The sequence below is a fragment of the Amblyomma americanum genome, chromosome 5, assembly GCF_052857255.1.
Source record: "Amblyomma americanum isolate KBUSLIRL-KWMA chromosome 5, ASM5285725v1, whole genome shotgun sequence".
In the NCBI taxonomy this organism is placed as follows: Eukaryota; Metazoa; Arthropoda; class Arachnida; order Ixodida; family Ixodidae; genus Amblyomma; species Amblyomma americanum.
This window is the reverse complement of record NC_135501.1, coordinates 56,611,726-56,637,942: the sequence shown is the minus strand read 5'-3', so window position 1 is coordinate 56,637,942 and position 26,217 is coordinate 56,611,726. Positions and strand designations below refer to the sequence as shown.

At 45.9% G+C, this 26,217-nt stretch overlaps 1 protein-coding gene across 6 annotated transcripts in view; it reads left to right on the top strand.

Moving 5' to 3' along the window:
- The window catches only part of LOC144132459 (DNA polymerase I, thermostable-like), a 57,660-nt gene extending 32,606 nt beyond the window's left edge, over positions 1–25,054 (top strand). For 3 of the 6 annotated variants that reach the window (XM_077664874.1, XM_077664872.1, XM_077664873.1), the window contains 8 exons: positions 2,233–2,370; positions 4,999–5,192; positions 5,665–5,793; positions 8,568–8,757; positions 12,982–13,166; positions 19,236–19,347; positions 22,677–22,955; positions 24,757–25,054. In XM_077664874.1, the coding sequence (XP_077521000.1) occupies positions 2,271–2,370; positions 4,999–5,192; positions 5,665–5,793; positions 8,568–8,757; positions 12,982–13,166; positions 19,236–19,347; positions 22,677–22,955; positions 24,757–24,956 (1,389 nt within the window). In that variant the 5' untranslated portion in view covers positions 2,233–2,270 and the 3' untranslated portion in view covers positions 24,957–25,054. Of the gene's footprint in view, positions 1–2,232; positions 2,371–4,998; positions 5,193–5,664; positions 5,794–8,567; positions 8,758–12,981; positions 13,167–19,235; positions 19,348–22,676; positions 22,956–24,456; positions 24,707–24,756 lie in introns of those variants that run through there. The other 3 variants (XM_077664876.1, XM_077664875.1, XM_077664877.1) reach the window with 2 other exon arrangements.
- Positions 25,055–26,217: the final 1,163 nt, after the last annotated feature.

Below are 26,217 nucleotides of genomic sequence, written 5' to 3'. Positions count from 1 at the left end.
ATGAGCAGTATGATTTAATATCACGAGCGAACAAAAAATATTAAGCGTTTTCTGACAGAGAGTCTGGGTTCGGATGATTTTTTCGCGCTGAGACTATAGTTCAGATTGTTAATTACATGGTTTAACATCCCAAATACACATAGATTGTGAGGAACGCTGCAGTGCAGGTCTCAGCAATATTTCAGACCACCTGCGGTTCCTTAACGTGCACAGACATCGCCCAATACAAAGGTGCCTTTGGCTTTCGCATCCAATAAAACTTGTACGCCAAGGCTAGGGTTGCTGAGGCAAATATGCAAAACGAATGCATGGTGTGTACTAACAGGAGGCAGTAAAGGGTGTTGTGCCCGGACAACCAGCCCGGATTGCAAAACTACAGGATGCAAAATTTCTCCTGCGAGAGCCCGGTGCTGCGCCGCAAGACACCGCGCCCTAACGCTCCCTTGACAAGCTAAGATGCTGCGCCGCTATACAGCAGCGCCCTCTGGAGAAGCATCGGTAAGCGACATGTTTAAACGTGCAGCGAATCGCTAGACAGACAGGCGCCGGTTCCCCTTTTTTTCCTGGGAGTCACCGCGCGCGGCAAACTTGAAGCGGGTGGCCAGCGCGGTCGCTGGTTGGACCTCTCGGATGGCTGTCAAGTGCTGGCTTTTTATTGGTCGTTTGAGTGACGACCGTTTCTCGGGGCTATATGAGCCCCAACGCTGCCCCCCCCCCCCCCCACACACACACACACACCTGGAGAGCACTCTGTTCTACCGAGCCCGTTCTAGAGAGACCGACCCACCGTGAGCCGTGTGCCGCTCACGAGTGGAGTGTGATGTGTTACGCGTTGGAGCCTCGCCGGACTTCGCCGTGCGAGAACAGTCGCGTTTGTTGTTAGCTCTCGGCCACCGTGCCGATCTCGTCCTGTATAACGCTCTGTACATAATGTATAAAATCTCTTCTGTTGTTCTCATCGACGCCTGACTCGAAGTCTTCGCTACCGACTAGAGAGCTGGCAACGCTCTGTCACAAAACGGGTGGCGAGCGTTACGGGACCACCTCAAAGTCACAACAAGGGCTAACAAGTAAAACGTAGTAAATTTGGGCTCCGTAGTTGATCTTAGTCATCATAAATTGAGAAAATAACTGGACACTTGCCTGTTCATAAGAAGCAGTTACTTATGACACCTCGAATTCGCCGTGGTTCTTCGTTGCTTGAATGGCACTTTGGCGCAGAACTGGCGCAGTGTCATCAAATATAATCGATTTGTTGCAGCATGCAGCAGGATTCATGAAATGGCGCAGGTTGGTGCAATTGACGCAATTAGCGCAGCATTCCCAACACGTCATTTGCAACAAATCTTTATATGCTTCGCAGGTAGCAAGGGGGGAATTTTCTCCGGAGTGATTTCTCCGAAGTTCACACCAGCTACTCTGAAAGAACTGTTAGTGCATAGAAAAACAGATAATTTCTACTACGATGTGTTTGCTAAGATTTAGAGGATTACAGAAGAATGATAGTTGAAGAAAATAAAATTTTTCCCAAGTGAAGGGCTTTTAATTCTGGTAGTTTTGCAGCGCGGAAATTTGGGCGCCAACACGAAAGCATCATATCAGATCGCGTTGGGGATAATGACCATTAGAAAACAACAAAATTCTATTATTCTGTGTGATGTGATGCAGTACTTTGTGTACACAGAATATCCTTAAAGCATATAACAGCACCACACAGATATCTTGCGCCATATTTTTCTTGTTCAAGCACTGCATTTTTCTTTCTTGATTGTTAACTTTTGAAATATAAATTTTGGTAAGCCACTTTGGTAAGCTACACACCACACCATACTATACCATCAGATACCATAGCACACCATACCATACGATATCATACCATATCATTCCATACAATAACAAGAGGAGGAGGGGCCTACTATTTCATGGGTGCGCGACATTGTGTGCCTCGCCGATATGAGGCTGCGCGTACTCATTTTGCATATTTTATTTAGGTGCGTGCCAATAAATGTTCTTTTTTTATCAACGTCAGGTGGTAGTAGCTCTTGAGCTGGCCTTTCTCGTGTCCTTCACCCTTTATACTGAGTTTCGCACAGTTTCCTAGACTGTATAATTGGTACCAGGCTTGAAAGACTGTCATGTCATGCTAGCAGCAGGCTGATTAGGCAGAGACGCGGAAATCGACGGCAGGACGTCAGAAATCCATATGCCCTTAGCATTTCTTGCGGAATGCAGAGGCCTGTGGAGTTGACGTGCAGGACTCCGGAACTGACATGGAGGACTGCGCTGCAAAATGGGCTGTCCTGGTGAGCCGTGTACAGAGGCGACTGGAGCCTAAGTTGCACGAAAATGACATAAAGAAACTTTACGAAGGCAAGTGATTATATCCAGGCTGTGGCCTCTCTTTCTTTGCATGAAGGCGACGTCCTCTACAAATATTCCTCTTTAAGCCAACAGCAATTTTTCAAGAGTGCGTTTAGTACTAAGTTTTAGTACTAAACTTAGTACTAAGTGCGTACTCAGTTTACTACGTCCAAGTTTTCTCGGATATTTATGCAAGCAATTATGCAGTGGTAAGAGAGCTGTATCAAATAAAGTTAAATCTCAGAGCTTGTGTTTCGTCGTCTGCTCCGTCTCTGTTTTGATAAGTGCTGCGGAAAACAGCGCTTTACATAGCAGCCAGTTGAAGAATATTTTTGCATGACATTTACCCTGTGCGGCTCAACATGGAAAAGCTTTCATGTCTTTCAGGTAGATTTACAAATAAGCTGCGGCAGTGAGGCTAAATAGACTTTAACGTTTATTCTTTGAAGTAGGCGGTAGGACGGTTCGACAGGATACCGGCAAGCTATCTCAGGAGACGAAAGATCTGATTAAGAAGCGCCAAAGCATAAGGGCGTCTAACCCTACAGACGGAATAGAACTAGCACAGCTATCGGAGTTAATAAATAAGCGCAAGGTAGTCGTCATAAGGAAATTTAATAAGGAGAGAATAGAGCATGCTATAAAGACCGGAGGTAGCCTAAAAGTGGTGAAGATGAAAATAGGCATAGGTAAAAACCAGTTGTATGCGCTAAGAGACAAGGAAGGCAATGCCATTAGCAATGTCGATAAGATAGTTAAGTAGCCGAACAGTTATGACAAATCTATATAATAGCCAGTGCAATCATAGCGTTAATGACGGATACAATAGCGCACAACAATATGTCATCCCGCCAGTAACGAAAGATGAAATAAGAAGCCTTAGGGAACAATGCAAAAGGGAAAAGTAGTTGCTGAAGATCAGGTAACAGCAGATCTGTTGAAGGACGGAAGGGAGATTGTGCTAGAAAAACTAGCAGCCCTGTATACACAGTGCCTTATGACCTCGACCGTACCAGAAGGTTGGAAGAACGCGAACATTATCTTAATTCATAAGAAAGCAGACGCCAAGGATTTGGAAAATTACAGACCGATCAGCTTGCGGTCCGTTGCCTACAAGGTATCTACTGAGGTAATCACTGATAGATTCAAGGCAACCTTAGACTTTAATCAACCAAATGATCAGGCAGGCTTTCGTAAAGGATGTTCAACAATAGATCATATTCACACAACCAATCAGGTGATAGTAAACTGTGTAGAATATAACCAACCCCTATAATATATAGCGTTCATTGATTACGAGAAAGCATGACTCAGTGGAAACCTAAGCAGTCCTACAGGAATTGCGGAATAACGGTGTATATGAGCCTTATGGGAAAATACTCGAAGATATCTACAGCAACTGCACAGCCACCATAGTCCTCCATGAAGTCAGCAATAAAGTTTCAATAAGAAAGGGCGTAAGGCAAAGATATACGATCTCGCCAATGCTATACACCGCCTGTTTAAAGCGCGTATTCTGAGGCCTAAATTGTGAAAAGCTGGGGATAAGAGTTAATGGAGAATACATAAATAATCTGCGATTCGCTAATGACAATGCCTTGCTGAGTCACTCTGGAGGTGAAATGAAAATCATGATCAATAACTTGCACAGGCAGAGCAGAACGCTAGGTCTAAAAATTAATATGCAGAAAACCAAAGTTATGTTCAATAGTCTAGCTAGGGAACCGCAGCTCACAATTGGCAGCGATGTGCTGGAAGTGGTAAAGGACTTAGGGCAGGTAGTGACAGCTGATCCGGATCTTAAGAGGGAAATAACCAGAAGGATGAGAATTGTGTGGAGCTCATATACGGCAGGTTCTCTCAGGTCATCACTGGTAATTTACGAAAACCTCTCAACAGAAAAGTGTACGACGGCTTTATCTTACCGGTACTCACCTACGGGGTAGAAACGTGGAGGCTAGCGAAAAGGGTTAAGCTTAAGTTAAGGACAATGCAGCGAGTCATGGAAAGAAACATGATAGGTGTAACGTTAAGCGACCGGAAGCGGCAGAGTGGGTGAGGGAACAAACGTGTGTTAATGACATCCGAGTCGAAATCAAGAGGAAGAAATGGGCCTGAGCAGGACATGTAATGCGAAGGCAAGATAACCGCTTGTCCTTAAGGATAACGGAGTGGATTCCAAGAGAAGGCAAGCGTAGCAGGGGGCGGCAGAAGGTTAGGTGGGCGGATGAGATTAGGAAGTTGGCAGGCATAGGGTGGGCGGAGCTGGCCAAGGACAGGGTTAATTGGAGAGATATGGGAGAAGCCCTTGCCCTGCAGTGGGTATCGTCAAGTTGATGATGATGATGTCTATTCTTCACAGGAGGGCGTAATCATGATAGTGTTCACAAGCTCTCCTTTCAGCTCAAAAAGGCATCTCATCGCTCTTGTTAAAGTCATTGTATTTGTTATTGGCAACTTCACAACGGAATATTAAAGATAACGCTTTGTCACTGCCTTTCTTCGCATTTGAGAAGCTGAATCGCCGTCTTTGACAAGCGTGCAATATGTTTGCAAGTATATAGTCTAGTATCAACAATTCATGAGCGTGAGTTTCTTATGCTGTGATTTAATTGTTCCTCATCCGGCTTTTTGTAGAACAAACGCAGGCTCTTGGAGTGCTGAGCAAGATGGACCTAAATGGATTCGGCATCAACGAAACACAGACGCAAAAGACACTACGGAAAATAAATCATGCCATGGCCGAACTCGGGCAGGGTGCTGAGATACTTGCGGGAAAAAAGTTCTCACTGCGCAAGACCGGAGAAGTGCATGACGTAATTAAAGATAAGGTGCATGTCTCTTCGATTCTGATTACTGTGGCTTCCGCTGGGAGGTGTAAATCCGCTAATACAATAGTCAGTGAGATGTTCAGCAACCCAGATACAACCAGAGAATACCGTTTTGGCAACGATGTGCGACTAAACCCGAAATGGAACCTCAGTGACTGAATTTGAGCCGTCAGAAAATATTACGCCGGATGCACTTATCGCAGGAGGTTAAATTTCTGTATCAATACATTATCCAACACTTGTACTAGGTTTACATTTTACGCACGAATGTGTAAGGTGAATACAGTAAATCGGTGGTGCTATGATTTTCCAAGTTAAGCGACCAGTTTTTTCGCCGCACTGATACTTGGCCACGCCTCTATGGGAAGCAATTCCAGGGTTTACAGCACTGCTTTTACAGAGTCAAAATATAATGTCAGCCCTAATGTTGTGTCCGGAAATTGACGCGGATTTATCATTACTGACTTAACAGGTGTTTAACGGGTCTTGGCCTCCTGACGAACCAAGAATCAATGAAGAGTTTCTAGCGCGCCTTGGAAAAACGTACCCTCTGGTGGCAAAGATCCGTGACTGGAGGAAACTGCAGAGGATCGTCACAAAGGTACGTGAGGCCAGCTGAATTCACAGAAAAAAACTGGGTTCTGAAAATTGAATCTGAATTATGGAAACCGCCGGAATGCAGTGTTTTACGTCAGCTGTGTCCACAAGGAAGTCGCCCACGTGAACGAAGAATTCAGAGCGTGGTGCCGCTGCATTTTGGCACTGTTGGCAATCGTCGACCGGTGCGACGAGTCTCGGCCCTCTAACTCATGCTCAGGAGCACGAATAGGCGCGTATTGAGGTGCTCAGCAGCTCCTCAAGCAAAAGAGGCGGCTTTGCTTCTCGAGAGTGAGGCGCAAGTAGTATTAGCAACGTGGTTTACCAGAAGTCTGCCCTCCTTTTGCTCACAATCCTGTATACTACGTATACAGGCGATAAAGACTGAAATTGGCACACAGGCATCACACATTTAAATTCGTGGAGAGGAAACCGAAGCAGCATGAAGTGCACATAACCTATTCAGAAATTTTGTCCAAATGCCTACGCATATCAGTTGGGTAGTGTTGATTTGACACACCGACAATACATGCCTGCCACTTTCTACCCTGGCTTACAACCCTTAGAAGGTGCGCATGGATTGAACTGACCATATGCCGAAAAGTGCATCTAAGCGCCCCACCGTTTCTCAGGGGGACAAGTTGCAGAGCGGGAAGAATGTTAGGGATACCCCAATTAGGTATGTTAGGGCGAACTAGCAGACGCAAATGCTAGCATAAGGGAGAAGTTTAAAGGTAATATCAGTCTCCACCCACCAAATCGAGTACAGGAAGCGGTATATAGAAAGTTAGCACAGGTGCACTCGAAAATGCTAGGTTTGAGTAGCGGTGATTAATATTGGCCAAATGGGGTCGACATTTCTACTTTTGAATTGTTGTGGAATCGAGTAGAACATCGATGGCGTCACATGGAAGCTTCGAAGAGTGCTTCCAGAGTGTGTGAAAAAAAGTGCAGCAACCGTCTATTGGCGCAGATGCGTGATGCCTGGCGGTCGAACAAAATGGTTCAGTGAAGTGGGAGCAAGTGACCCTTCTTCAAGATAAAGCAAGTTGAAGCAGGGGCGGTAGATCAAAGGCCATAGGGTTTAGCATTGCTTTGCTTGTGCATCGGGCAGACGCAAAATCGCGGAGCTTTTTGAGCGGTGTAAAGGTTTGTTCCTGGCTGCTTTCTGTGGTGCTAATTTAAGTAGCGAATGCGGTTACAACATTCATGGAACGCCTGCCACAATCACAACGCCTGCCACAGCAGGGGCGGTAGATCAAAGGCCATAGGGTTTAGCATTGCTTTGCTTGTGCATCGGGCAGACGCAAAATCGCGGAGCTTTTTGAGCGGTGTAAAGGTTTGTTCCTGGCTGCTTTCTGTGGTGCTAATTTAAGTAGCGAATGCGGTTACAACATTCATGGAACGCCTGCCACAATCACAACGCCTGCCACAGCAGGGGCGGTAGATCAAAGGCCATAGGGTTTAGCATTGCTTTGCTTGTGCATCGGGCAGACGCAAAATCGCGGAGCTTTTTGAGCGGTGTAAAGGTTTGTTCCTGGCTGCTTTCTGTGGTGCTAATTTAAGTAGCGAATGCGGTTACAACATTCATGGAACGCCTGCCACAATCACAACGCCTGCCACAGCAGGGGCGGTAGATCAAAGGCCATAGGGTTTAGCATTGCTTTGCTTGTGCATCGGGCAGACGCAAAATCGCGGAGCTTTTTGAGCGGTGTAAAGGTTTGTTCCTGGCTGCTTTCTGTGGTGCTAATTTAAGTAGCGAATGCGGTTACAACATTCATGGAACGCCTGCCACAATCACAACGCCTGCCACAGCAGGGGCGGTAGATCAAAGGCCATAGGGTTTAGCATTGCTTTGCTTGTGCATCGGGCAGACGCAAAATCGCGGAGCTTTTTGAGCGGTGTAAAGGTTTGTTCCTGGCTGCTTTCTGTGGTGCTAATTTAAGTAGCGAATGCGGTTACAACATTCATGGAACGCCTGCCACAATCACAACGCCTGCCACAGCAGGGGCGGTAGATCAAAGGCCATAGGGTTTAGCATTGCTTTGCTTGTGCATCGGGCAGACGCAAAATCGCGGAGCTTTTTGAGCGGTGTAAAGGTTTGTTCCTGGCTGCTTTCTGTGGTGCTAATTTAAGTAGCGAATGCGGTTACAACATTCATGGAACGCCTGCCACAATCATATGCGGATGATAATCTGCACAGGGTGTTTACAATATGATATTTACAAACTATTATAATTAGTTTCATGTTCGGAGAAGGATATCTGGGATATTAGTTAAATGGAAGTCGAGAAAACGAAGCTGAGGCCGTCAGGGAAAACGAAGCTGAGGCCGTCAGGAGCTACATGCCTTTTGCCTCAGCTTCCTTTTTCTTCGCAATGAAGAAATAAAGTCTTTGAAGTTTGAAGAAGAAGCATGGGTCATGCATGTGCTGGATGTAGAGCCTTACCACTGTGAAACGACGAATAAGTACGGATATTTGTACAAGTAGTGGTTACGATATGGATGTCATATGCCAAAACTGGGCGTCATGTTCATCTCTGTGTACATGCACTCACTGTGCACAGATATCAACAGTGAAACAGTCGGAAAAAGTAAAAATCAAATGTATTTTCTTCATTTTCAAAAGGTCTTAGTAAGTCCTCATATTAAAGGCAAACAGCATGTACTTTACATGCCCTAAAAATAATTTCTTCTTAGCATGTTTTTTGAGTTCTGAAGGAGGTGATGTGTAAATTTTGTTACAGGTGTTTTTCCCATTGTATACGTTTTTATCAGTTGCGGTCTGTGAAAGGATTTTGCCAAGGGAATGACGCATGCCGGATTGAGCCACGGAGCGGGCCATGGACATCCACTGGTCGTGTGTCGTTATCTGCTCCCAACCTGCAATACATGAATACAAGCTTCACCATCTGCACGAAGCGAAGCGTGAACATCGCAGCCAGGGAGGTTTTCCAACCATTGAAAGGTGCGTGGAAAGCATCCAGCTCGGCCCATGTTTGTCTTTTGAAGCCCAATTTCTTTTTTTTAGGTAAAACGAGACTCCTTGTTCATGTTCTTTCATTGTGTGATTTTGACACCATTAAACACAAGAGAACACATGTGTTATGTTTTGTTCTTTCATTTGTTCAATGGTGCCAAAAGCGCAGCAATGAAAGAACGTGAACACGACCCGCGAACCCAATTTGAAACCTTCTTAAGACTTCGTTTTAACAGGATGATCTGGATCTGAGCTAGTTCGTTTAGAGTGGAAATTTAAAAACAATCGGTGAAGAAGGAGACACGACACAGGAAGGGGACACGCCACGAGGCTTAACTGTTTCCCTCGTTATGTTCGCGTTAGAATGCCTAGTTTGTTTACAACGGGCGTCAGGCACAAACAATCGTAATAAAAACATCAGATGCGTGGCCGAGCTTGGTTATTTTTGTTAAGCAGTGCGTAAAACTCGTTCTCACTGCTTCGATATACAGTACCCGATTCGAGTTCTGCTGGTAAGTGTGCAAGCAGATACAGCATCTTTGAAAAGTGTCAACTGGCTCGCTTTAAAGTTGCTCGAGTAGTTGCCGATACGCTGGAAAATTTTCATTTTGAGCCCTTGCGAAGCCATGAATGAACCTGAAGCCTAGACAGGGCACAGGCGCTCGTATGTTCTTCCAAAAGCCACGATTTGTCCATGTCTGAGCTCAATAGTTCACCGCGTCTTAGGTGAACCTGCGAATGCGGGGTTAGAAATCACCAGGCACTCGCTGCCGTTAGAAAGGACATTTTGTCTGAAGAATAGCTTTGGTGTTCAGCCTCACACAATTGCAGACCTTTGAAATATCTTTACTAGGGCGCCCTAATAAGGCAAGCCGTCTGGGCTGGGGAAACATACTTGCGTGTAACCGTTTACCTCGTCGCAATGTTGACAAAAAAATGCTACGTAGTCACGCTTGGAACAATCTCGTCTGAAAGGTGCACGCCAATCTTGTGCTTGCTTCAGGTTCTGTCTAATGCGCATTATCACGCGCTACAATTCATACACAGTGTGTTTCTGCGAAGGTGAGCCAAAATAACAAAAAGAAAAGCCTGCTGTCAGCTAGCATTTTTCTTGTGCTGTAGTTATATTGTGGACAATGGCAGCTACTGTAACATTGCAATAAGCACAAGGTTTTAAGGTTTTTAATTAAAATGCTGAAATTAACTTCTAAACGGTTCGATTTCGGGGGATTATTGCATATGCAGGACTGAAGCGCACCCTCCATATGCCCCAACGGCTCTGTTATATTGAAATATTTGACAGCATATGACGATGTATGTGCTGCCTTATCGTCATATAGATGCCAGGATTTTATTTAGAACGCTGAGGGAAAATGTCTTGGACTGTTTAGTTAAAAGTTTTCTCCGTGTAATATATTCCGGTCGGAGGCTCTTCAAAGGGCGATGGCGTGCATTGGAGAGGTTGCTTTGGCTACAAGCTTCTGAAAAGCGCATGTATTTCGGCGCGATTAGCCAAAATTTTTTGGGTCATAGCGCTGACGGTAACGGCGTTTTGAAAATTTTAAACAGTGATATGGATAGTAATTGCGTCGAGCTGCACACGTCTCAGTAATTAAGGCGTCTAACAGTAATAATGATAAATTTAGCTATTCAATATAAGTTAAACAGTCTGCTAAACAGTACATCACTAATAATACTATAGCTAAAAAATCTCACTTCTAACTCAGAAAGCTTATGTTTAGAAATTGTATAAAGGCTAGGTGAAATACTCTGTACATATATATATATGCTTTGAATCGATTGGAAATCAGTAAAGAAATAATCTTCTGCCCTAAGGAATTACGTAGAAAGTGAAAGTATAAACTCACAGGCCGGTTACCAGAGTCTAACGCAAATGTTTGAGTGTTCGCTGCATTGTGAGAGCAAGCAACGCTTCATTTGTGTGTAGATTTTGCAGTTTTATTTATTTTAGTGTAGTGATGATAGTCTACTGATCCCAAATGTGAGTTGATATGCGCTGAATGTCTGGGAATAAACCATACTTGTAAGCATCACCGCTGTCATCACATACAAGTCGAAAATACTGTACTAATTCTGATAGTGTGCTGAAAGCATGCGTTGTGACGAGACAAGGTGTGTAAGGAGGAGCTGATGAAGACGCGAGACTGGCGCAGTAACAAAATACTGAAGAACATAGTAAGCTACCAAGCTGCCTTGTTGAAGCCCTGTCACATTGCCTCAGACAAGACAGAGCACGTCGAAATCAAGACCATGTTTGGGACTCCTAATCCGTATAATAGAGAGAGACAGGCTAGTTGGTGACTATTAGCAGAATGCATCTTGAAACCGCGCAAAAACTTGAAACACATGCAAGCACGCACTCACAGGCGTGCGCGCGCGCGCACGCACGCACGCACAAACGCACACATCCCCCCTCAAACACCCCCCCCCCCCGCACACTCACACACCCATGCACACCCGCATCCACACGCGCAGGCACGCATACACACACGTGCACATGATCATACACGCACGCGCACACACATACACACAGGCACCGCCACCCACGCAAACACACAGACACATACTCGCGCACACGCACACACAAACACACGCACACGCACGCATGCACAAATACGCACACCTCACCCACCCACACGCACGCACACATGCATGCAAGCACACGCACCCACGTACACCAACCGCACGCAGACACCCCCCACACACACACGCACACACGCACGCACGCACATTCCCGGTGGTCGTTTTACCCGATGTCGGTAGCTAGGGTGCGAAAGCTCTAACGGCGAAAGTTCTCGTGCAAGACAGGGTCGTATTTATAGACAGCAAGTGTACGACGCGAACGCGAAAAACGGTGGACCACGTGCTTCTTGTCACGTCGCGCTCGCCCTGCAAACAAAACAGATCTAAATAAACGGCGTGCAAAGGCGGCAACTAGGCCTCGGTAAAAAAGGGTAAGCGCGAGAAGCAGCAAAACGCGGGAACCAAAGCCATAAAATAGCCCAAGCAGTCGGGAAGAAGGGAGGCGGTGGAAAACAATCATCGTCATCATCACTCTGACTACGGCGACTGCAAGACACAGGCCTTTCCCATATCTCTCCAAATAGCTCTGTTCTGTGCCAACGGCGGTTATCTGATCCCCGCAAGCTTCTTCTCATTTACCTACCGAACTTTTTGTAAATACTTACCATTTTGTAAAATTAGAGCATCATTTGCTTTTAACTCAATACATCAGCGCACTAAATGGTAATTGTTCGACCTGCTTTGTCACTAATATGCTCAAGGCAGAATATCGCATCCTTCATTGTTTTACTTTTGGTCGTATGTGCCTCATTAAGTACTGTGCGGATTTTTGTTAAATTGAAATGGACACTTTATTGTTAGCGTTACCGCTTTTGCATATTTCGTTTTATGCTGATTATTTGGCACGTCGTTGACCATTGTTTACGTTATACCCCACTAGTATTTCTCTGCGAGGTCCTCCATTCAGTCGTGTGCATTGGGACCTCAGGCTGTAACATTTTTCAGTACTTCCTGTTATAGCAGGCATTAATGAGAAACTTGTGTTTGAATTTCACCTCGTTTAGCCTACCGCACGCAACGCGAAAATGTTTGTTTTCATTCACTAATAACCTTTCTACTGAATCCGTCCGTTGCCTTACAAACAAAAAGTTGGATGAGAAATCGTGGTGCAATTGGGTGTTGAGTGGGATAAAGAAACTGCTTGCAACTGCAGTGTTTATTACCATGCCTTGGTGCTATTGCCAAGTTTCGGCAGCGGAGCCTAAATAACGCTTTTTTTAATGAAATAACACAAGGAACTCCTTGGCTCGTTTGGCGGCGTGAGGTGTCGCAGTTGAGGACCGATTGTATGCATGTATGTGGCCTGTGTGTTGGACTGCATCATGTCACATGACAAGACATTCACGTGGTCGCGCGGAGGCATGACAATGACTAGGCAAAAAGACTGAGCTAGCGTGACGTCAGAGGCCACGCAACATAACCAACCCAAAAGGGACTGTTGGAAGTGACGTTATCGAAATCAGAAGTGATTTCACTGCTCGTGGCTTCATGTGTAGGTAACGCTAAGTAAAAGCGAAGTCGTGCAATGCAATGCCGACGAGATCCTGGTGCAATCGCAGTCCGCTAGGTGTCCGTTAAATTTTGTTCGGATGTTTTTTTTTCGATCAGGCGCAGTATTGCTATCAGCTGACTACTCACAGTTGGAGCTACGCATTTTGGCGCACCTCTCAAAGGACAAGAACTTGGGCGATGTGTTCCAGGCAGGCCGCGACCCTTTCCGAAAAATGGCACGCGCCTGGAAGGGGCGTGACGAAGGAGATGTGGATGACTCGCTCAGGGAACAAACAAAAAAGGTATGTCCTTGTCATGCACTTGTTTTAACATTTTTCATTGTGCAGTAATGGATATTCCTGATGGCATTTCCTTAAGGGCGGAAAGTTTGGAATTAATGCTGAGCGTAAATGATATCACACACGCTAATAATCATCCGGAAACCTGGGGGGTCTTATATGTTTCGTCGTAAACATTTTCGATGAACTAAAGTGAAACAGTGAACATTCACTCTGGCTTATATCTTTCATCTCAAACATCTAGAAGACCAACAAGAAAACTAGCCTTCTTGTTTCAGGATCCTAACTATGTACTGGTACTATAATCTTGCTAAAAATTAGTTATTGCAGAGACGACACAAGAAATCGGAGGGAAAATTTACGCTCTGCCTTAAGGGTATGACGAGATAGCTATCCTATATATGAGTTGTTGATCATTCTCAAGATAACATTTGTAGATCTTTGGGGGTTTACATACCACTCCTGGTGCACTTGTGCAGGGCTTGAGAAATGCGTCCCTGCCCTGAGGTGGCAGGTGCTGAAGGCGGTGCGACTAGTATGATCCGCGTTGCTGTTCCCTGGCAACCTCTCGTGACCAATCATTAAATGCCACCTCTGACGATGCACAGTTCGCTCACAAATCTGTCGGCAGGTTGTGATGATGCCACAAGCCTACTTGACATAGGTGGCCCACTTGCCACTTAGGTTGATTCTCTGGGGATTTTTAGTCGATTTTTAGCTCGTGGCCAACCATGCCGATGCCGCAGCCGACGACGACGCCAGATTTTCTGTGACAGCACCTCCTTACCGCAGCCGCGTTAATAACCTAATTATGCTGATAAATCACTAAGCAACACAAGGAGAGAGCATTGATGCAAAACATCTTTTATGGGCCAAACCAGCGATACTGAAAGAATGAAGCTTGAGAATAGCGCTGCTGTACGAGTATTACATATATGTGACTTCCGACGAGCTAAGCTTCGGGAGGCAGCCTAGATGGCCACCCAACTCTGTTTCATATCTTTTTAAAGTGCTTTAGAGGTACCATGGTTTAGTGGTACCATGCCTGAGGGCTTGTTAACGAATTCTGTTCTGCTAAACTTGGTCTTACTGTATTTTCATTATCCCGGGCTCACCGCATAGGCCGTTTTTCAGACGACAAAAACCGGCCTATTATTGCTAAGTTGTTCAACGAAAAAGAAGTTGAATCTGCCAGGAGTAGGGGCTACAAGCTCAAAAATACGAACTTCAGTATTTCCCGCGATTATTCTGGAAAATCAGTAAAATCAGAAGGTGACAAAGAGCGTTTGGTTGTTGATAAACTGTATATCAATAGTGTGCCTTACTTCTGGGAGAACGAAGTGCTGGTTTCTCAAGAGTGACACAGACCTTACAGTCCACAGAAATTGGCAGAGAGACCACCCTTGCGGTCACTTGCACAGCGCTGCGCTGTTTTGGGTACAAACTTCCTCTACACCAACATAAGAAGTGTTCTAAAAACGCGGCTCGTTCTTCACTAATCGATTCGTGCTGTTCGTCGATCATCGCGCTTACCGAGACTTGGTTAAATGACACGATTCGTGACAATGTCCTTTTGAACTGTGATTCTGAATTTAACATATTTCGTTGTGACCGCGTACCGTAGGGGTGGTGGTGTACTTCTAGCAGTTAAGAAACAGATCACCACTTTGATTATTGACGTCGCGTCGTGCCTGAAGTCAGTGTGGGTTCGCTTGCAACGTGACCCTTCTGTTATCATTATTGGTGTAGTGTTACGGCCTCCTGACATGAGCACTTCATTCTGAAGTGAATGTTATCGAATATTAAGCGAACATGCTGTTTGGTTTCCGAGGTCAAGCTTCCTGTTGCTAGGTGATTATAACTTTCCGTCAATGAACTGGTACTCACTATTTTCTCCAACTACACATCCGGAAGCTCGGGCCTTCCCCCAGTCTTGCCTGCACTTCTCATTGCAGCAACTAATCTCTGAACCCACGCGTTGTTCCGCCACTTCTGCAAATGTTCTGGATCTTGTCTTCACCAATAATCCTTATCTTTGTTCTAATATTACGCTCTTAGAAGGACTTTCGGATCATTCCATAATCACTGGAAAGAATAATTTCACGCTCCATAAAAAGATAACTCGCAAGAAACAAATCAAGTGCTACAACCGAGCAAACTTCGATGAAATTAACGCTCAGATGACAGCTTTTGCTGAGGACTTCCTTCTCGATTCCTGAACACGTTCAGTGCAGGACAACTGTCACCTTTTGAGCAACGAACCTGCTGCAGTTATCGACAGATGTATACCTGTTATCAGTATACAACACACTAACACCGCGCCCTGGTTTAATAGGCACCTGCGTCGCCTGAACAATAAGAAAAAGCGTCTTTACAGACAGGCCGACAAGAACAGGCAGTCTGATTCCTGGCAACGATACAAAAAGTGCGATAAAGATTATCAGACGGCGCTTAAATCTGCTCGTCGTCATTTCTTCAGCCACGATTTACCCTCAATGTTAAAGAATAACCCTCGTAAGTTCTGGCAGACGATCAACCCTTCGTATCATCCTGACATAACTCTTACCAATGCCGAAGGAGGCAGCGTTCCTGTGGCTGAATGCGCACAAGTTCTTAACGACGCATTCACTTCAGTCTTTACTCGAGAAAAGGTTTATTCAGTCCTTGCTACTGCGAATCATTCTAATACCTCAATGTCCGAAATAGTCATTAGCGAGACTGGTATCTTATCTTTACTAAGGAAACTTAAAACGACATCAGCGTCTGATCACCTTGGTTTTAATAACAAAATACTTAAGAACTCATCTGAAGGTATCCATCGCATCTTGTCCGCTATTTTTTTGCCATCCCTTTCATCTGGTTTGGTTCCACGTCACTGGCGCCTAGCCAAGGTTGTGCCTATTTTCAAGTCCGGTGATCGTTCTTTACCATTCATTTATCGACCAATTTCATTAACTAGCACGATTTGTAAACTCATTGAGCACGTGATTCATTCGCAGGTTTTTAATTTTTTAGAACAACACATCATCTTTAAATACCAACATGGCTTCCGTAAAGGGTACTCGTGCGAAACGCAACTTGCTTGTTGCATGCACGAACTTCATTCATCTGTTGATGCTGGAATTCAAGTCGACTACATATCTCTTGATTTTTCTAAAGCTTTCGACAGGGTACCTCATAACCAGTTATTAACAAAATTAGCACTTCTTAATATTCAACCTCTTGTTTTTGCATGGGTTAAATATTTTCTCTGTTCCAAGTTTCAGTTTACCAGTGCCAATAACCATAATTCGTCTCTCAGCCAAGTACATCCTGGCGTCCCACAAGGAAACGTGCTTGGCCCAATGCTTTTTTTGATATTTATTAACAATATACCTAACTCCATTTCTTCCCGAATCAGACTTTTTGCCGACGATTGTGTAATTTATCACAAAATTTATACTAACGAAGATCGCCTAGCCTTACAATCCGACCTTGAGACAGTAACAGCATGGTGCTCTACTTGGCTTATGCAACTTAACCTTTCCAAAACAAAATTTGTCTTTTACTAACCGAATGTCTCGATTTCAAACAGCGTATTCTTTAAATAACACTCCAGTCGAGTTGGTAACCATGTATAAATACCTCGGTCTTCACGTTAATTCAGACCTAACATGGACCCACCACATTAACCTTATTCTTGCATCTGCTAATCGGTCGTTAGGCCTCTTAAAACATAACTTAAAGCATGCTCCCTATCACCTCCGTTACGTGCTTACACCACTCTTATTCGACCTAAAATTGTATATGCTTCGTCTATTTGGTACTCTCATCAAGCATATTTAATAAATAACATCAAATCATTGAGGAATCGCGCAGCTCGTTTCATCTACTCTGATTATTCGCGTCATTCCAGCATCACAGCCTTGAAGAAACGTGCTGATCTGCAAGATCTATATCTCCATCATAAAGTGGCACGCTTATCACTTTTTCATAAACCGTATCATCACTCAACGCTTCATAATGACTTTTTTTCTTTGCCTCCTCCATTTCTGACCGCCGCGACCATCCGTTTAAAGTTAGGCGCTTGTAATGCCGTACATATAACTATGCACATTCATTCACGCACTATAACCATCTGGAACGCTCTCTCTTCAGATGTTGCTGCCACCACTGATTCGCAGAAATTTTATAAACTAATATCTGCCACTTCTTCTACGTAATCTCTTTTAGTACATTGCTAACTTACCAGTGCAGTACGTTTCTGTCTTTTTTTTCTGTTATTGATGATTCCCGTTGTTTTATTTTCATGTCATTGTGGATAGACATTGTATAACTTGTGTTTACTTTACTCTCTTAATGTTTCTGTTTCTTGCCATTCATGGTTCGATGTTTAATTTTGTAGGTTTTGTAGATTTATTCCAACGATTCAAATGCTTTTATCTGTTTTTTGCTAGTGGTTTCTTGAATTTTTGCCTTATTTCTTTCTTTCTTTTGACTACTTGCCTGTACCGCCCCCCCCCCCTCGTGTGTAATACCCTCAAATTGAGGGCCTTTAGTGTTATTTTGTATAAATAAATATAAATAGAAGAGGGTCGGATAACGCCGGACTCAAGCATGTGCTGGAACTAATTGCGGGTAATCTGGACCCGGACTGGAGCAAGGCGGCCGGGTCGAGCATGTGTGGGCGAGCTAGTGGTCACAATGAAATGGGTGATCTGGTGCTTGACGGGCGGTAAGAAGTCGGATTGACATAGCAGGGACAGGTATTCGTCCAGAAGGGTCTCATAGACCGACGTGGGTACGCTGTGTATAGTGGCAAGTGGTTCTCGAAGAGAAAGGAACTGAAGAGTGGGGTTCGTCGTGGTATCAACGAGACGTTTCCAGCCCTTGTTGAATAGCAGGTAGTAGTGGCGCAGGAAATCAGCTCGTAGGTTCGGAGAGTGCACACCCGAGACGAAGAAAATCCACCAAAATACACGTCGGAAACTCAAATTTACTCCGTGAGCATGCTGTACGTACGGAGCAATGGCAGTGAGATTGGCAGCTTGGAGCTGTTGGCTTTAGCGGTGACTGGGTGATGATGTAAGGGTGCGAGGGAGGACGCGTACGTCTGCCCCGATGTCGGCAAGAAAACTGAGGCCAGAGATCCGGTCACGGATGAAGAAAAAACGGAGGTCTACGCGCCGACACCATTCGCCTCTTTTAGTGGGGCCCCTGGAAGTTTCCCTGGAAACGACAGGGCGAAACCCACCGACGCGCCCGTTCCTGGCAGAGGAAGGAACGATAAATGGGAAAGGGTGAAGATTTGGAGGCGACGTGGGGCTTAGTAGTTTGGCTGTCCGCATTGGCTGATTGAGGCGGTTGGTCCGAGCGCCGCCGCTAGACAAGGTTGGGTAGAAGGCTTCTTTCTTTGCTGTCACTCCACAGGTAACTCTCGAGCACCTCGGTCTCACAAGCCCAACGGGAGGTCGTATTTTCAAGAGCCAGCTGCTGGCGCCTTGCTTAACCACTTGCCCATTGCACCAGGAGTTGCATGAGGAGTCCCAGCGACCTATGAACGTTAAATAGAGAATGCGCAATTCCGCATGTATGTGCATTAGCTACATCAGGATCAGCAGCAACAGAAAATGCTAACGAATTCAGACGTGCCGAAGAGGATTGCTTAAGAGTTTTTTCAAGAGTTTTCTCGTTGCGTAGTCTGATTGACGCGCAGACAAACATGTGAAAATATTGTGGTTAAATTCGCTCTTGCATTATAAAGGAGTTTGTTCTCACCTTTTTGCGATTAGAATGACGAGGAGTGACTGTACTTAGTCGCAGCATCTACTTGGAACGTGTGCGATGTTTTCTCTTATTAAGAGACAGTTTGAAGGAATGGGAGTCGTAGAAAGGTGTGCCAGAGAGTCAGATGGTGGTATAAAATGAGGAAATTTTCTGATGTGGCGTGCGCGCAGCTGACACAGGACGACGCAGACTGTAGTGTAAATAAACAAGCCATTGTCCGGCCGTGAACTAAACCTCGTTGATGATGACGATTCTCTCTTCTGTATCCAAAAAACTCTAACCTGTGATTTTTGTTTTATGATCCAGATCTGCTATGGGATCTGCTATGGACTACACGCCAGTACACTAGCTAAGAATCTTGGTGTGGAGCGCGGAGAGGCAGAATCCATAATTCAGCAGTTCAAGAATGCCTATCCAGGTGAGCAAGGTGTAAATGGCATTTTGACTATGACCTATTTTACGCATCACCGCTCTGCGATAGTTTGCGTGATCGGGCAGATTATAATTACAGTAGCTTTAATTTTATTTATTTATTTATTTATTTATTCATCCAGATACCTACAGCGCCCTGAAACGGGCATTATTGTATTAATTTCTGTCGCAAAATGATCTTGTCTATTTCGATGTCATCAAAGGTAAAAATCCAAGATCAGGATTTAGTATCCGGCACAAGTGTGAAGAGATGCCCTGCATGATAAATGAAGGCGAATCTCGGGTGACCACGCGTAGGGTTTCGTGTGATAAAGACTTAACGAAAATGTTTGGTCGACAGTGTATGGGGTCGATCGTTCATTTTCCACCTGAGGCTGTTCCTCTTCTTGCTTATTCATTTTGTTGCGCTCCGGATGATGTGCTGTTAGCAACAGAGAAATGTCGCTGCGCGAATAAATTTATTGGTTGTGCTATGCACAGCGAAGCCCCCGTTGGTACCCAAGGCAGAAGGGTTGATGGGTAGTCATCACCCTTGGATACGATTGCAGGGGTACTCATGCTTCGCCTTTCTGTTAGGATAAGATTGGATAAACTTTATTTGCTCTAACTACAAGGTCATTCAGCGGTCCTACAGAGTTCTTCTATCCTCTGTCTGGCAGGTTTGGTGCCCCTATTCCAGGGCTCCACTGAGGGTGGCTGTTCGTCGGGCATGCTGTGTGAGCATTCGTTGCATACACGGGTCGCCGCTGTTAGTCTGGACAACGCGACCTCCTTTTTTAGAACCTCTTTGGGGCTGGTTGACCGATCATTCATCACGCCCTTTTGCGCCTCAACTTTTCTAAGTATTTAATAAATGGGAAAAAGCCATTATTACACCTGGCTTCTTAATCTTTATTTCGTTTCTTTTACCTGTTTCTTCTATCCAAATTTTGCAAAACATCCTGTCGTGTTCAATATTAGCACTTTTCCCTCTTTTTCGTGCCCCTTCCATCTCAGGTGATGTTTTCACTAGCTGCATTTTTACTCGTTTTGGACTCCAGGCACGGCTAGCACAAATTGCATGGAACTATTTCAAGTTTTAAGTCGTTCTCAAGTCCAGTGTCGATATCAGTTGTGTTATAGGTCACATCGGAGGCCACTCTTGGGAAAACTGCAGAGGTCGTAGCTAGAAGAAAACAGCATGACAGTACGGATGCTTCGTAGCTTTTACGGAAGATGTGAAATACAGTCGAAGTAAAAGGTGGGTCATGATGTAGTAAACGTTCGTAAAGGGTTTTTGTGAACCCGAGGAGAACAAGTTGGTGCCGTGAAAGTTAAAGCTTCGTGTGGCCTTTGAAACCTCGAAGGATGATAACGGGCGGACACGTGGGTGCATTGTACACATGACGCAGGCGCCGCAGGGAAAAGCGTGCAACGCGGTGCGGCATCTGTACAGTCGCTACGCAACCGCGTAGCGCGCCGGCTACGAGTGCCATTTGTTTCAACAGCTATTCACTATCGAGGCGCTGTCTTCAAATTAGAGTGGAGCAAGGATCACAGAAAATGGTGGCGGCAGATGTGCTTTGACGGGGGCGATGGAAGATGGCCACTGAATTTGCATGCGGCTACCAGCGTGATCACATATTCGCCCTGATTTTGAAGCAGTCGTGGACAGTATATGACGGTGATTGCGATATGTGATCGCCTCCATCGAAACCACTGATCTTGACGAAGCAGCGGCCATTGGCTGAAAGAGGGTTTTTCTGCAGGAGATTGGGTGCTTGCAAAAATTGGTCACGTTCGGTTCATGGGAGGAGGCGGCAGCTATCGCTGAAGACTGGTGCCAGACGTAAAGAAGCATTTTGACGCCGTTTCGAATTCGTGGCTCTGTGTAACTCCGCACGTCTGAGATACGAGCCGCGTCATCGATATGTCATCAATGAGTGGCGTGGATATTGGCGTGCCCGAAGTGGCGTGGAGATTGGCGTGCCCGTAAGCCCGCTTGTTGATGCTGCTGATTATTTACAAGAACTAACGGGCTGAGTGCACATGATGGTGCACTGGAAACGTCACGTAGTTCTGCAGGCTATGAGGGAGCTTATGATGCGGCTTTGCCATCGAAAATTGTATTGGTGTCAGAGCTCTCAGTTCTGACGTTTCGTTTCAGAACGACGAGCAGTGAAGTGCACATAAATTGGAGTTTTCAGCGTGTCGAAGAGGCGGGCACTCGGCGGCGGAAGGTTTAGCTGGCACCAGAGTTCACTTTGCAGGTTTCACTTCATGAGTGGGTGGCGCCATACGTAAGACGCGGCGCCCTGTATGTGCATGGTGACATCGGCTGGCGTGAAGCAAGCAACCGCGAAGTGTTGACGCAAAGGCAGGAGTTGCAGCGCAGCTAGGCTCATGAGGGTGTGTGGGTGCTACTGTCCCGGTGCTCTAGCCGTAGTGTGCAGGTGGTGACAAAAAACAGGTCGCGCAGGTGTCGGTCCAGCTACTAGATTGCTAGCTACGTGCGTTGGCACTGAGGGTGTTACAGATCTAATAAATAGCATGGCAAAGCTGTTCGTTATATTGATTTAGAACAAATACCTTACGATTCACGAATTACTCCTTGCGCAGAAAAGAGACAAGAAAAAACTTCAATATGGAATTAAGGATCCGATGAATCAGTAATCTGTGGTGATCCCAGCATTGGGCAGGAGAAGGAGGAGGAGGAGGAAGAAGAGGAAAGGCAGGGAGGTTAACCTGAAGAATAATCGGTTTGCTACCCTACACGGGAGAAAGGGGTGAGCTATAAAGGGTGACGTAAAATAACAGGATGATAATGAGTTCTTAAATCATTCTATGCTTGAATATCACGCCCAGAAAAGCAGTCAAGAAGGAGCCTCGAGCATTTATGATGCCAATTAGGTCCATTTAAAACAATATTTATTGACATGCTATTTGAAATGTTGATACCATTTCGTAACCTACCATGGAACCAATTTTTTTACTAACCCGCATTAAAGCTATCTGTACAAGGAGATTTGCTGTTGCGTGGTTTCCTGTTCAGTGTTTCAATTATGAAGTTCAGAAGCCTTTGTGTTGCTGCTGCTTGATTTCTGGCTTGACTTATGAGCTTCGCAAAAGGCTTTTGAACCAAGTGTCACTTACTTGGTCGGTGGTATTGGTCGGTGTGGAGGGTGGAATTATTCGATTACTTCAAGAACCTGAACGGCCCGCCTTCCGATTTATTCGCGGCCCCTGGAACGCGGCAACAAGAAACGACAGTTTTATCAAGTAAAAATTTTAATACTTAGTCGCTCACCTTGTGCCATTAGATTCTTCTATTTGCAGGCATCGGGAGTTATAAAGAGATGCTGTTGAAGGAGAGCCGCACAAGGGGCTTCGTGACAACTATTTTAGGGAGGCGACGTTTTTTGCCTGGCCTGAGGAGCAAAAATGAGACTGAGAGGGCAGCAGCGGAGCGCCAAGTTCTGAACTCGACTGTGCAGGGCTCAGCAGCAGACTTGCTGCGCCTGGCCCTCGTGATGGTTGATCGCGAGCTCACGAAGCAGTTCCCAGAATTGCCTTGCTTTATCCCTGAAGCATGGCGCAAGGATGGTTGGAAACAAGGTAAGTCACTGTGGCCCGTCGCAGCTCTTTACTCGCGAGAGCAGATAGATGTAGAAAGGGGACCATAAAGGCGGTCCGCTTGAAAAGGAGGTGTGCAATGGGGACCTCACGATTCTTTTCTTCTTTGGGGACTGGCTTCATCTCGCAATAGGAACCTGTGTTCCACTTTCCAACCAGCACTGCAGTAATAATGCGAAGAAAAAAAATGGTGGTGGTTTAGGTCTGGTTAAGCCTAAAGTGACGCTATAGCAACAGCTAGCCGAGTGGAAATTGCTCAGTTAAATTGCAAAGTCAGTCTTTTGCCGCTCCGTTTCGCTAGGCGTTCCTTCTTCATCTTCGTCCCACTTGCATAGGCGCATGCGCATAGCTGTTGCAGCTCGGTTTCGTTGGCGCGCCACGCCGCCGGCTCCGCGCCACGTGGTTGGTCACGTGACCAACCACGTGATCAACCACGGCGCCACGCCGCCGGCACTTTCTCCGCACACGTCACCAACCACGTGACAGCGTGGCGGCGCACCCACAGAGTGGCGGCGCCGCCACGCTGAAGGTTCGAAATGCTACCGTAGTGTAGCTATCGCTATAAAAGGTGTGCAATCGGCGAGGTGCTGTTGTATAATAGGATACGGCGTGAGCTCTTCTGGTGGGGAAAGGCATGATGCATGATCAAATAGGCACTCCGCAAATGGATGAGCACAAACGAAAGCAAATGTTTCAGGACCATTTCGGGCCTCTTGTAAGATCGGTGAGCTGGTATCGAAAATGCCCTAGGGCGACAGCGTGACGGAAGAAAAAGGCTCAGGGACTGAGGCATCACCTGGGAGACGTAATGCCATTACGTCAGAAGTAAAATATAAATAAAAATTCTGAATTAACAGCGACGTTTATATGGCGCGCATGTAAAATTGGTTTATAGGAAACAAAATAAAAGGTAATAGAACGGTGCTCGGCCACTCTAGAAAACAATTTACGCAGGAACTGATCCTTCAAGTTAACTTGATAGATAGTTTTACTGCGAATTAGGTAAACTCAAACGTTCTGTTAATTCTTAGCCGACTTGTCCAAACAGCGTTCTCTATTTACGGCCGTTCAGTGGCTAGGTCAGCCGAAGCCTTGAACATACGCATGCTCATTGTGGCGCTGATCATGTATATAAGTAAGGTCGCTCTGTCATTTGGACGCGCAAAGAAAGCACCCGCAAGTGTCCCAAAACATAACCTTTCTTTTTTTTTGAAGCGGTAGATTCAATATGCCATGTAAAGGCAAGGTTGTTGGGCACAGCCGGAGCTGTTAATGCGCAAGCGACGAGCAACAGGTGCGCCGCGTGTGACGTCAGAGTTGCGCCGTAGCTGTCGCCGCTGCCGCCGCTGATTCCACAACCTCGCTGTGCGCGTCGCGCATGCGCAGTAGCTACAGGTGTGCTGTGCATGCGCATCTGGGCAACAGATGCGTGTCATTGCACGAACACTTTATAAAGAGAAGGTGCGAAACGCTCGTTCTTCAGATGACAGTCCGCGAGTATACCGCGACCGACATCAAAGGTGAATGCTGGAAGCCAAGTCGACGAATCATGAATGAAGCTATCGCGTACACACCAGGTGTAACCCGAGCCAGACCATCAGAAATTTTTCCTTCTCTTGCTTGGCGAGCGTTTCAGCACGGTAGGCTGTGCACTAAAAAAACCTAAATCTTGGCTGTAGCCGAGAGATGCCCTGGGAAGAACGATGTCATGTTTTTCGTAACAAATATTTCGTAGCGCCCTATTGAAGGCTTACTCCTAATTTTTCTTTCTTTTTCCATCTAGAAGGCGCCTTTGTTGTACTCCAGATGCATGACGAACTGCTGCTTGAAGTGAGCGAGCAAAGTGTGGGCATCGTGTCCTCGCTCGTGCGTCAGCAGATGGAAGACGCCGGAAAGGTGGCAAAGATGTGTGTGTCACTTGTGGTGCGCCTGCGAAAAGGACACGACTGGGCGAATTTGGAACAGTTCCAGCAGAACGAATGAACCACTACCTACTTTATGGGGACAATGTTTGTCCTGTCCAGGGAAAGAGCATATGAAATTCCTGTAATAATAGATTAAACATCACCATAAACTTGCAACTTTTGGTTTCATATATGGTATACTTTGCAAGTGCTAGCCTACTTAAGTTATATTTCAAAATTTTACATTTATGCGCTCACTGCAGGAAGTTGGTGGCAACAACATGAAGTGAGATATTGCTGAATGTCCCGACATGACAGTTCACGTAAACTGCGCGCCTGTGCATGTTTTGTAGTAGATAGTTTTTAGATTGATTTGCACTTGTATGGATTTGCAAGTGAGCCCACTTTAAGCGCCACAGCTATAACAAACGCTCGCTTATTACGAACGTGGGCGGTGATACCGCAAAAAAGTATGAATTGGGGCAATCGGACTGCTTCTAAATTACAATGAACAAGCATGGCGGTACAACGAACGAAGAGGCGGTTTAAATTCCGCCCCGCAGTCGACACCCCTGTGCATTCGGTAAGCGCGGAGTTGAAGAGTGGCTCTGAGCCCCCGTAATACGCGCCCTCATAAAGAATGTGGTACCTAAACGAGAAATAGAAATGTCTACACTGCCTCCAATACAACACAGTTTTACAAATGCTGCCGTCAAAACATTGGCGGTGGTTTAGCTCTGGTTAAACCTGGAGTGACGCCATAGCTATAGCTGGCAGAGTGGAACTTGGTCACGTGACCAACCACGTGATCAGCCACGGCGCCACGCCGCCGGTAGCTGCTCCGCACCACGTGATCAACCACGTGACAGCGCAGCGTCACAGCCAAATGGGGGGGGGGGGGGCAGCGCAGGCACGTTGAAGGCTCGAAATGCTACCGTATTGTAGCTATCACTACAAAACGAATGCCTTAGACGGCGACTCCTGCGCTGGTGGAAAGCACGCATACTACCGCCTCCTCGTGTTTCTGAGCACGAGGATGAACAGCTGCGACCGGCAGCTGCCCTTTGTCATAGGCAAGTATAGCAAACAGTGATACTTTTGATAGGTACGCTTTCGTATTCTACAGGCCGAACAGGCGTGCGTAATGCGCGTCACATTTTGTTCTTAGTTGAGCGACGTGCATGAGTTCCGTAAAAGAGTTCACGATATTTCTGTCAAGTGGCTTGCTGAGTTGAACCATGGCACGTTGAAAGAGCAGGCAATTGTTTCAGGGGAAGGCAGAAGGTTTGGTGGGCGGATGAGGTTAAGAAGTTTACGGGTATGCGGTGGTCGCAGCTGGC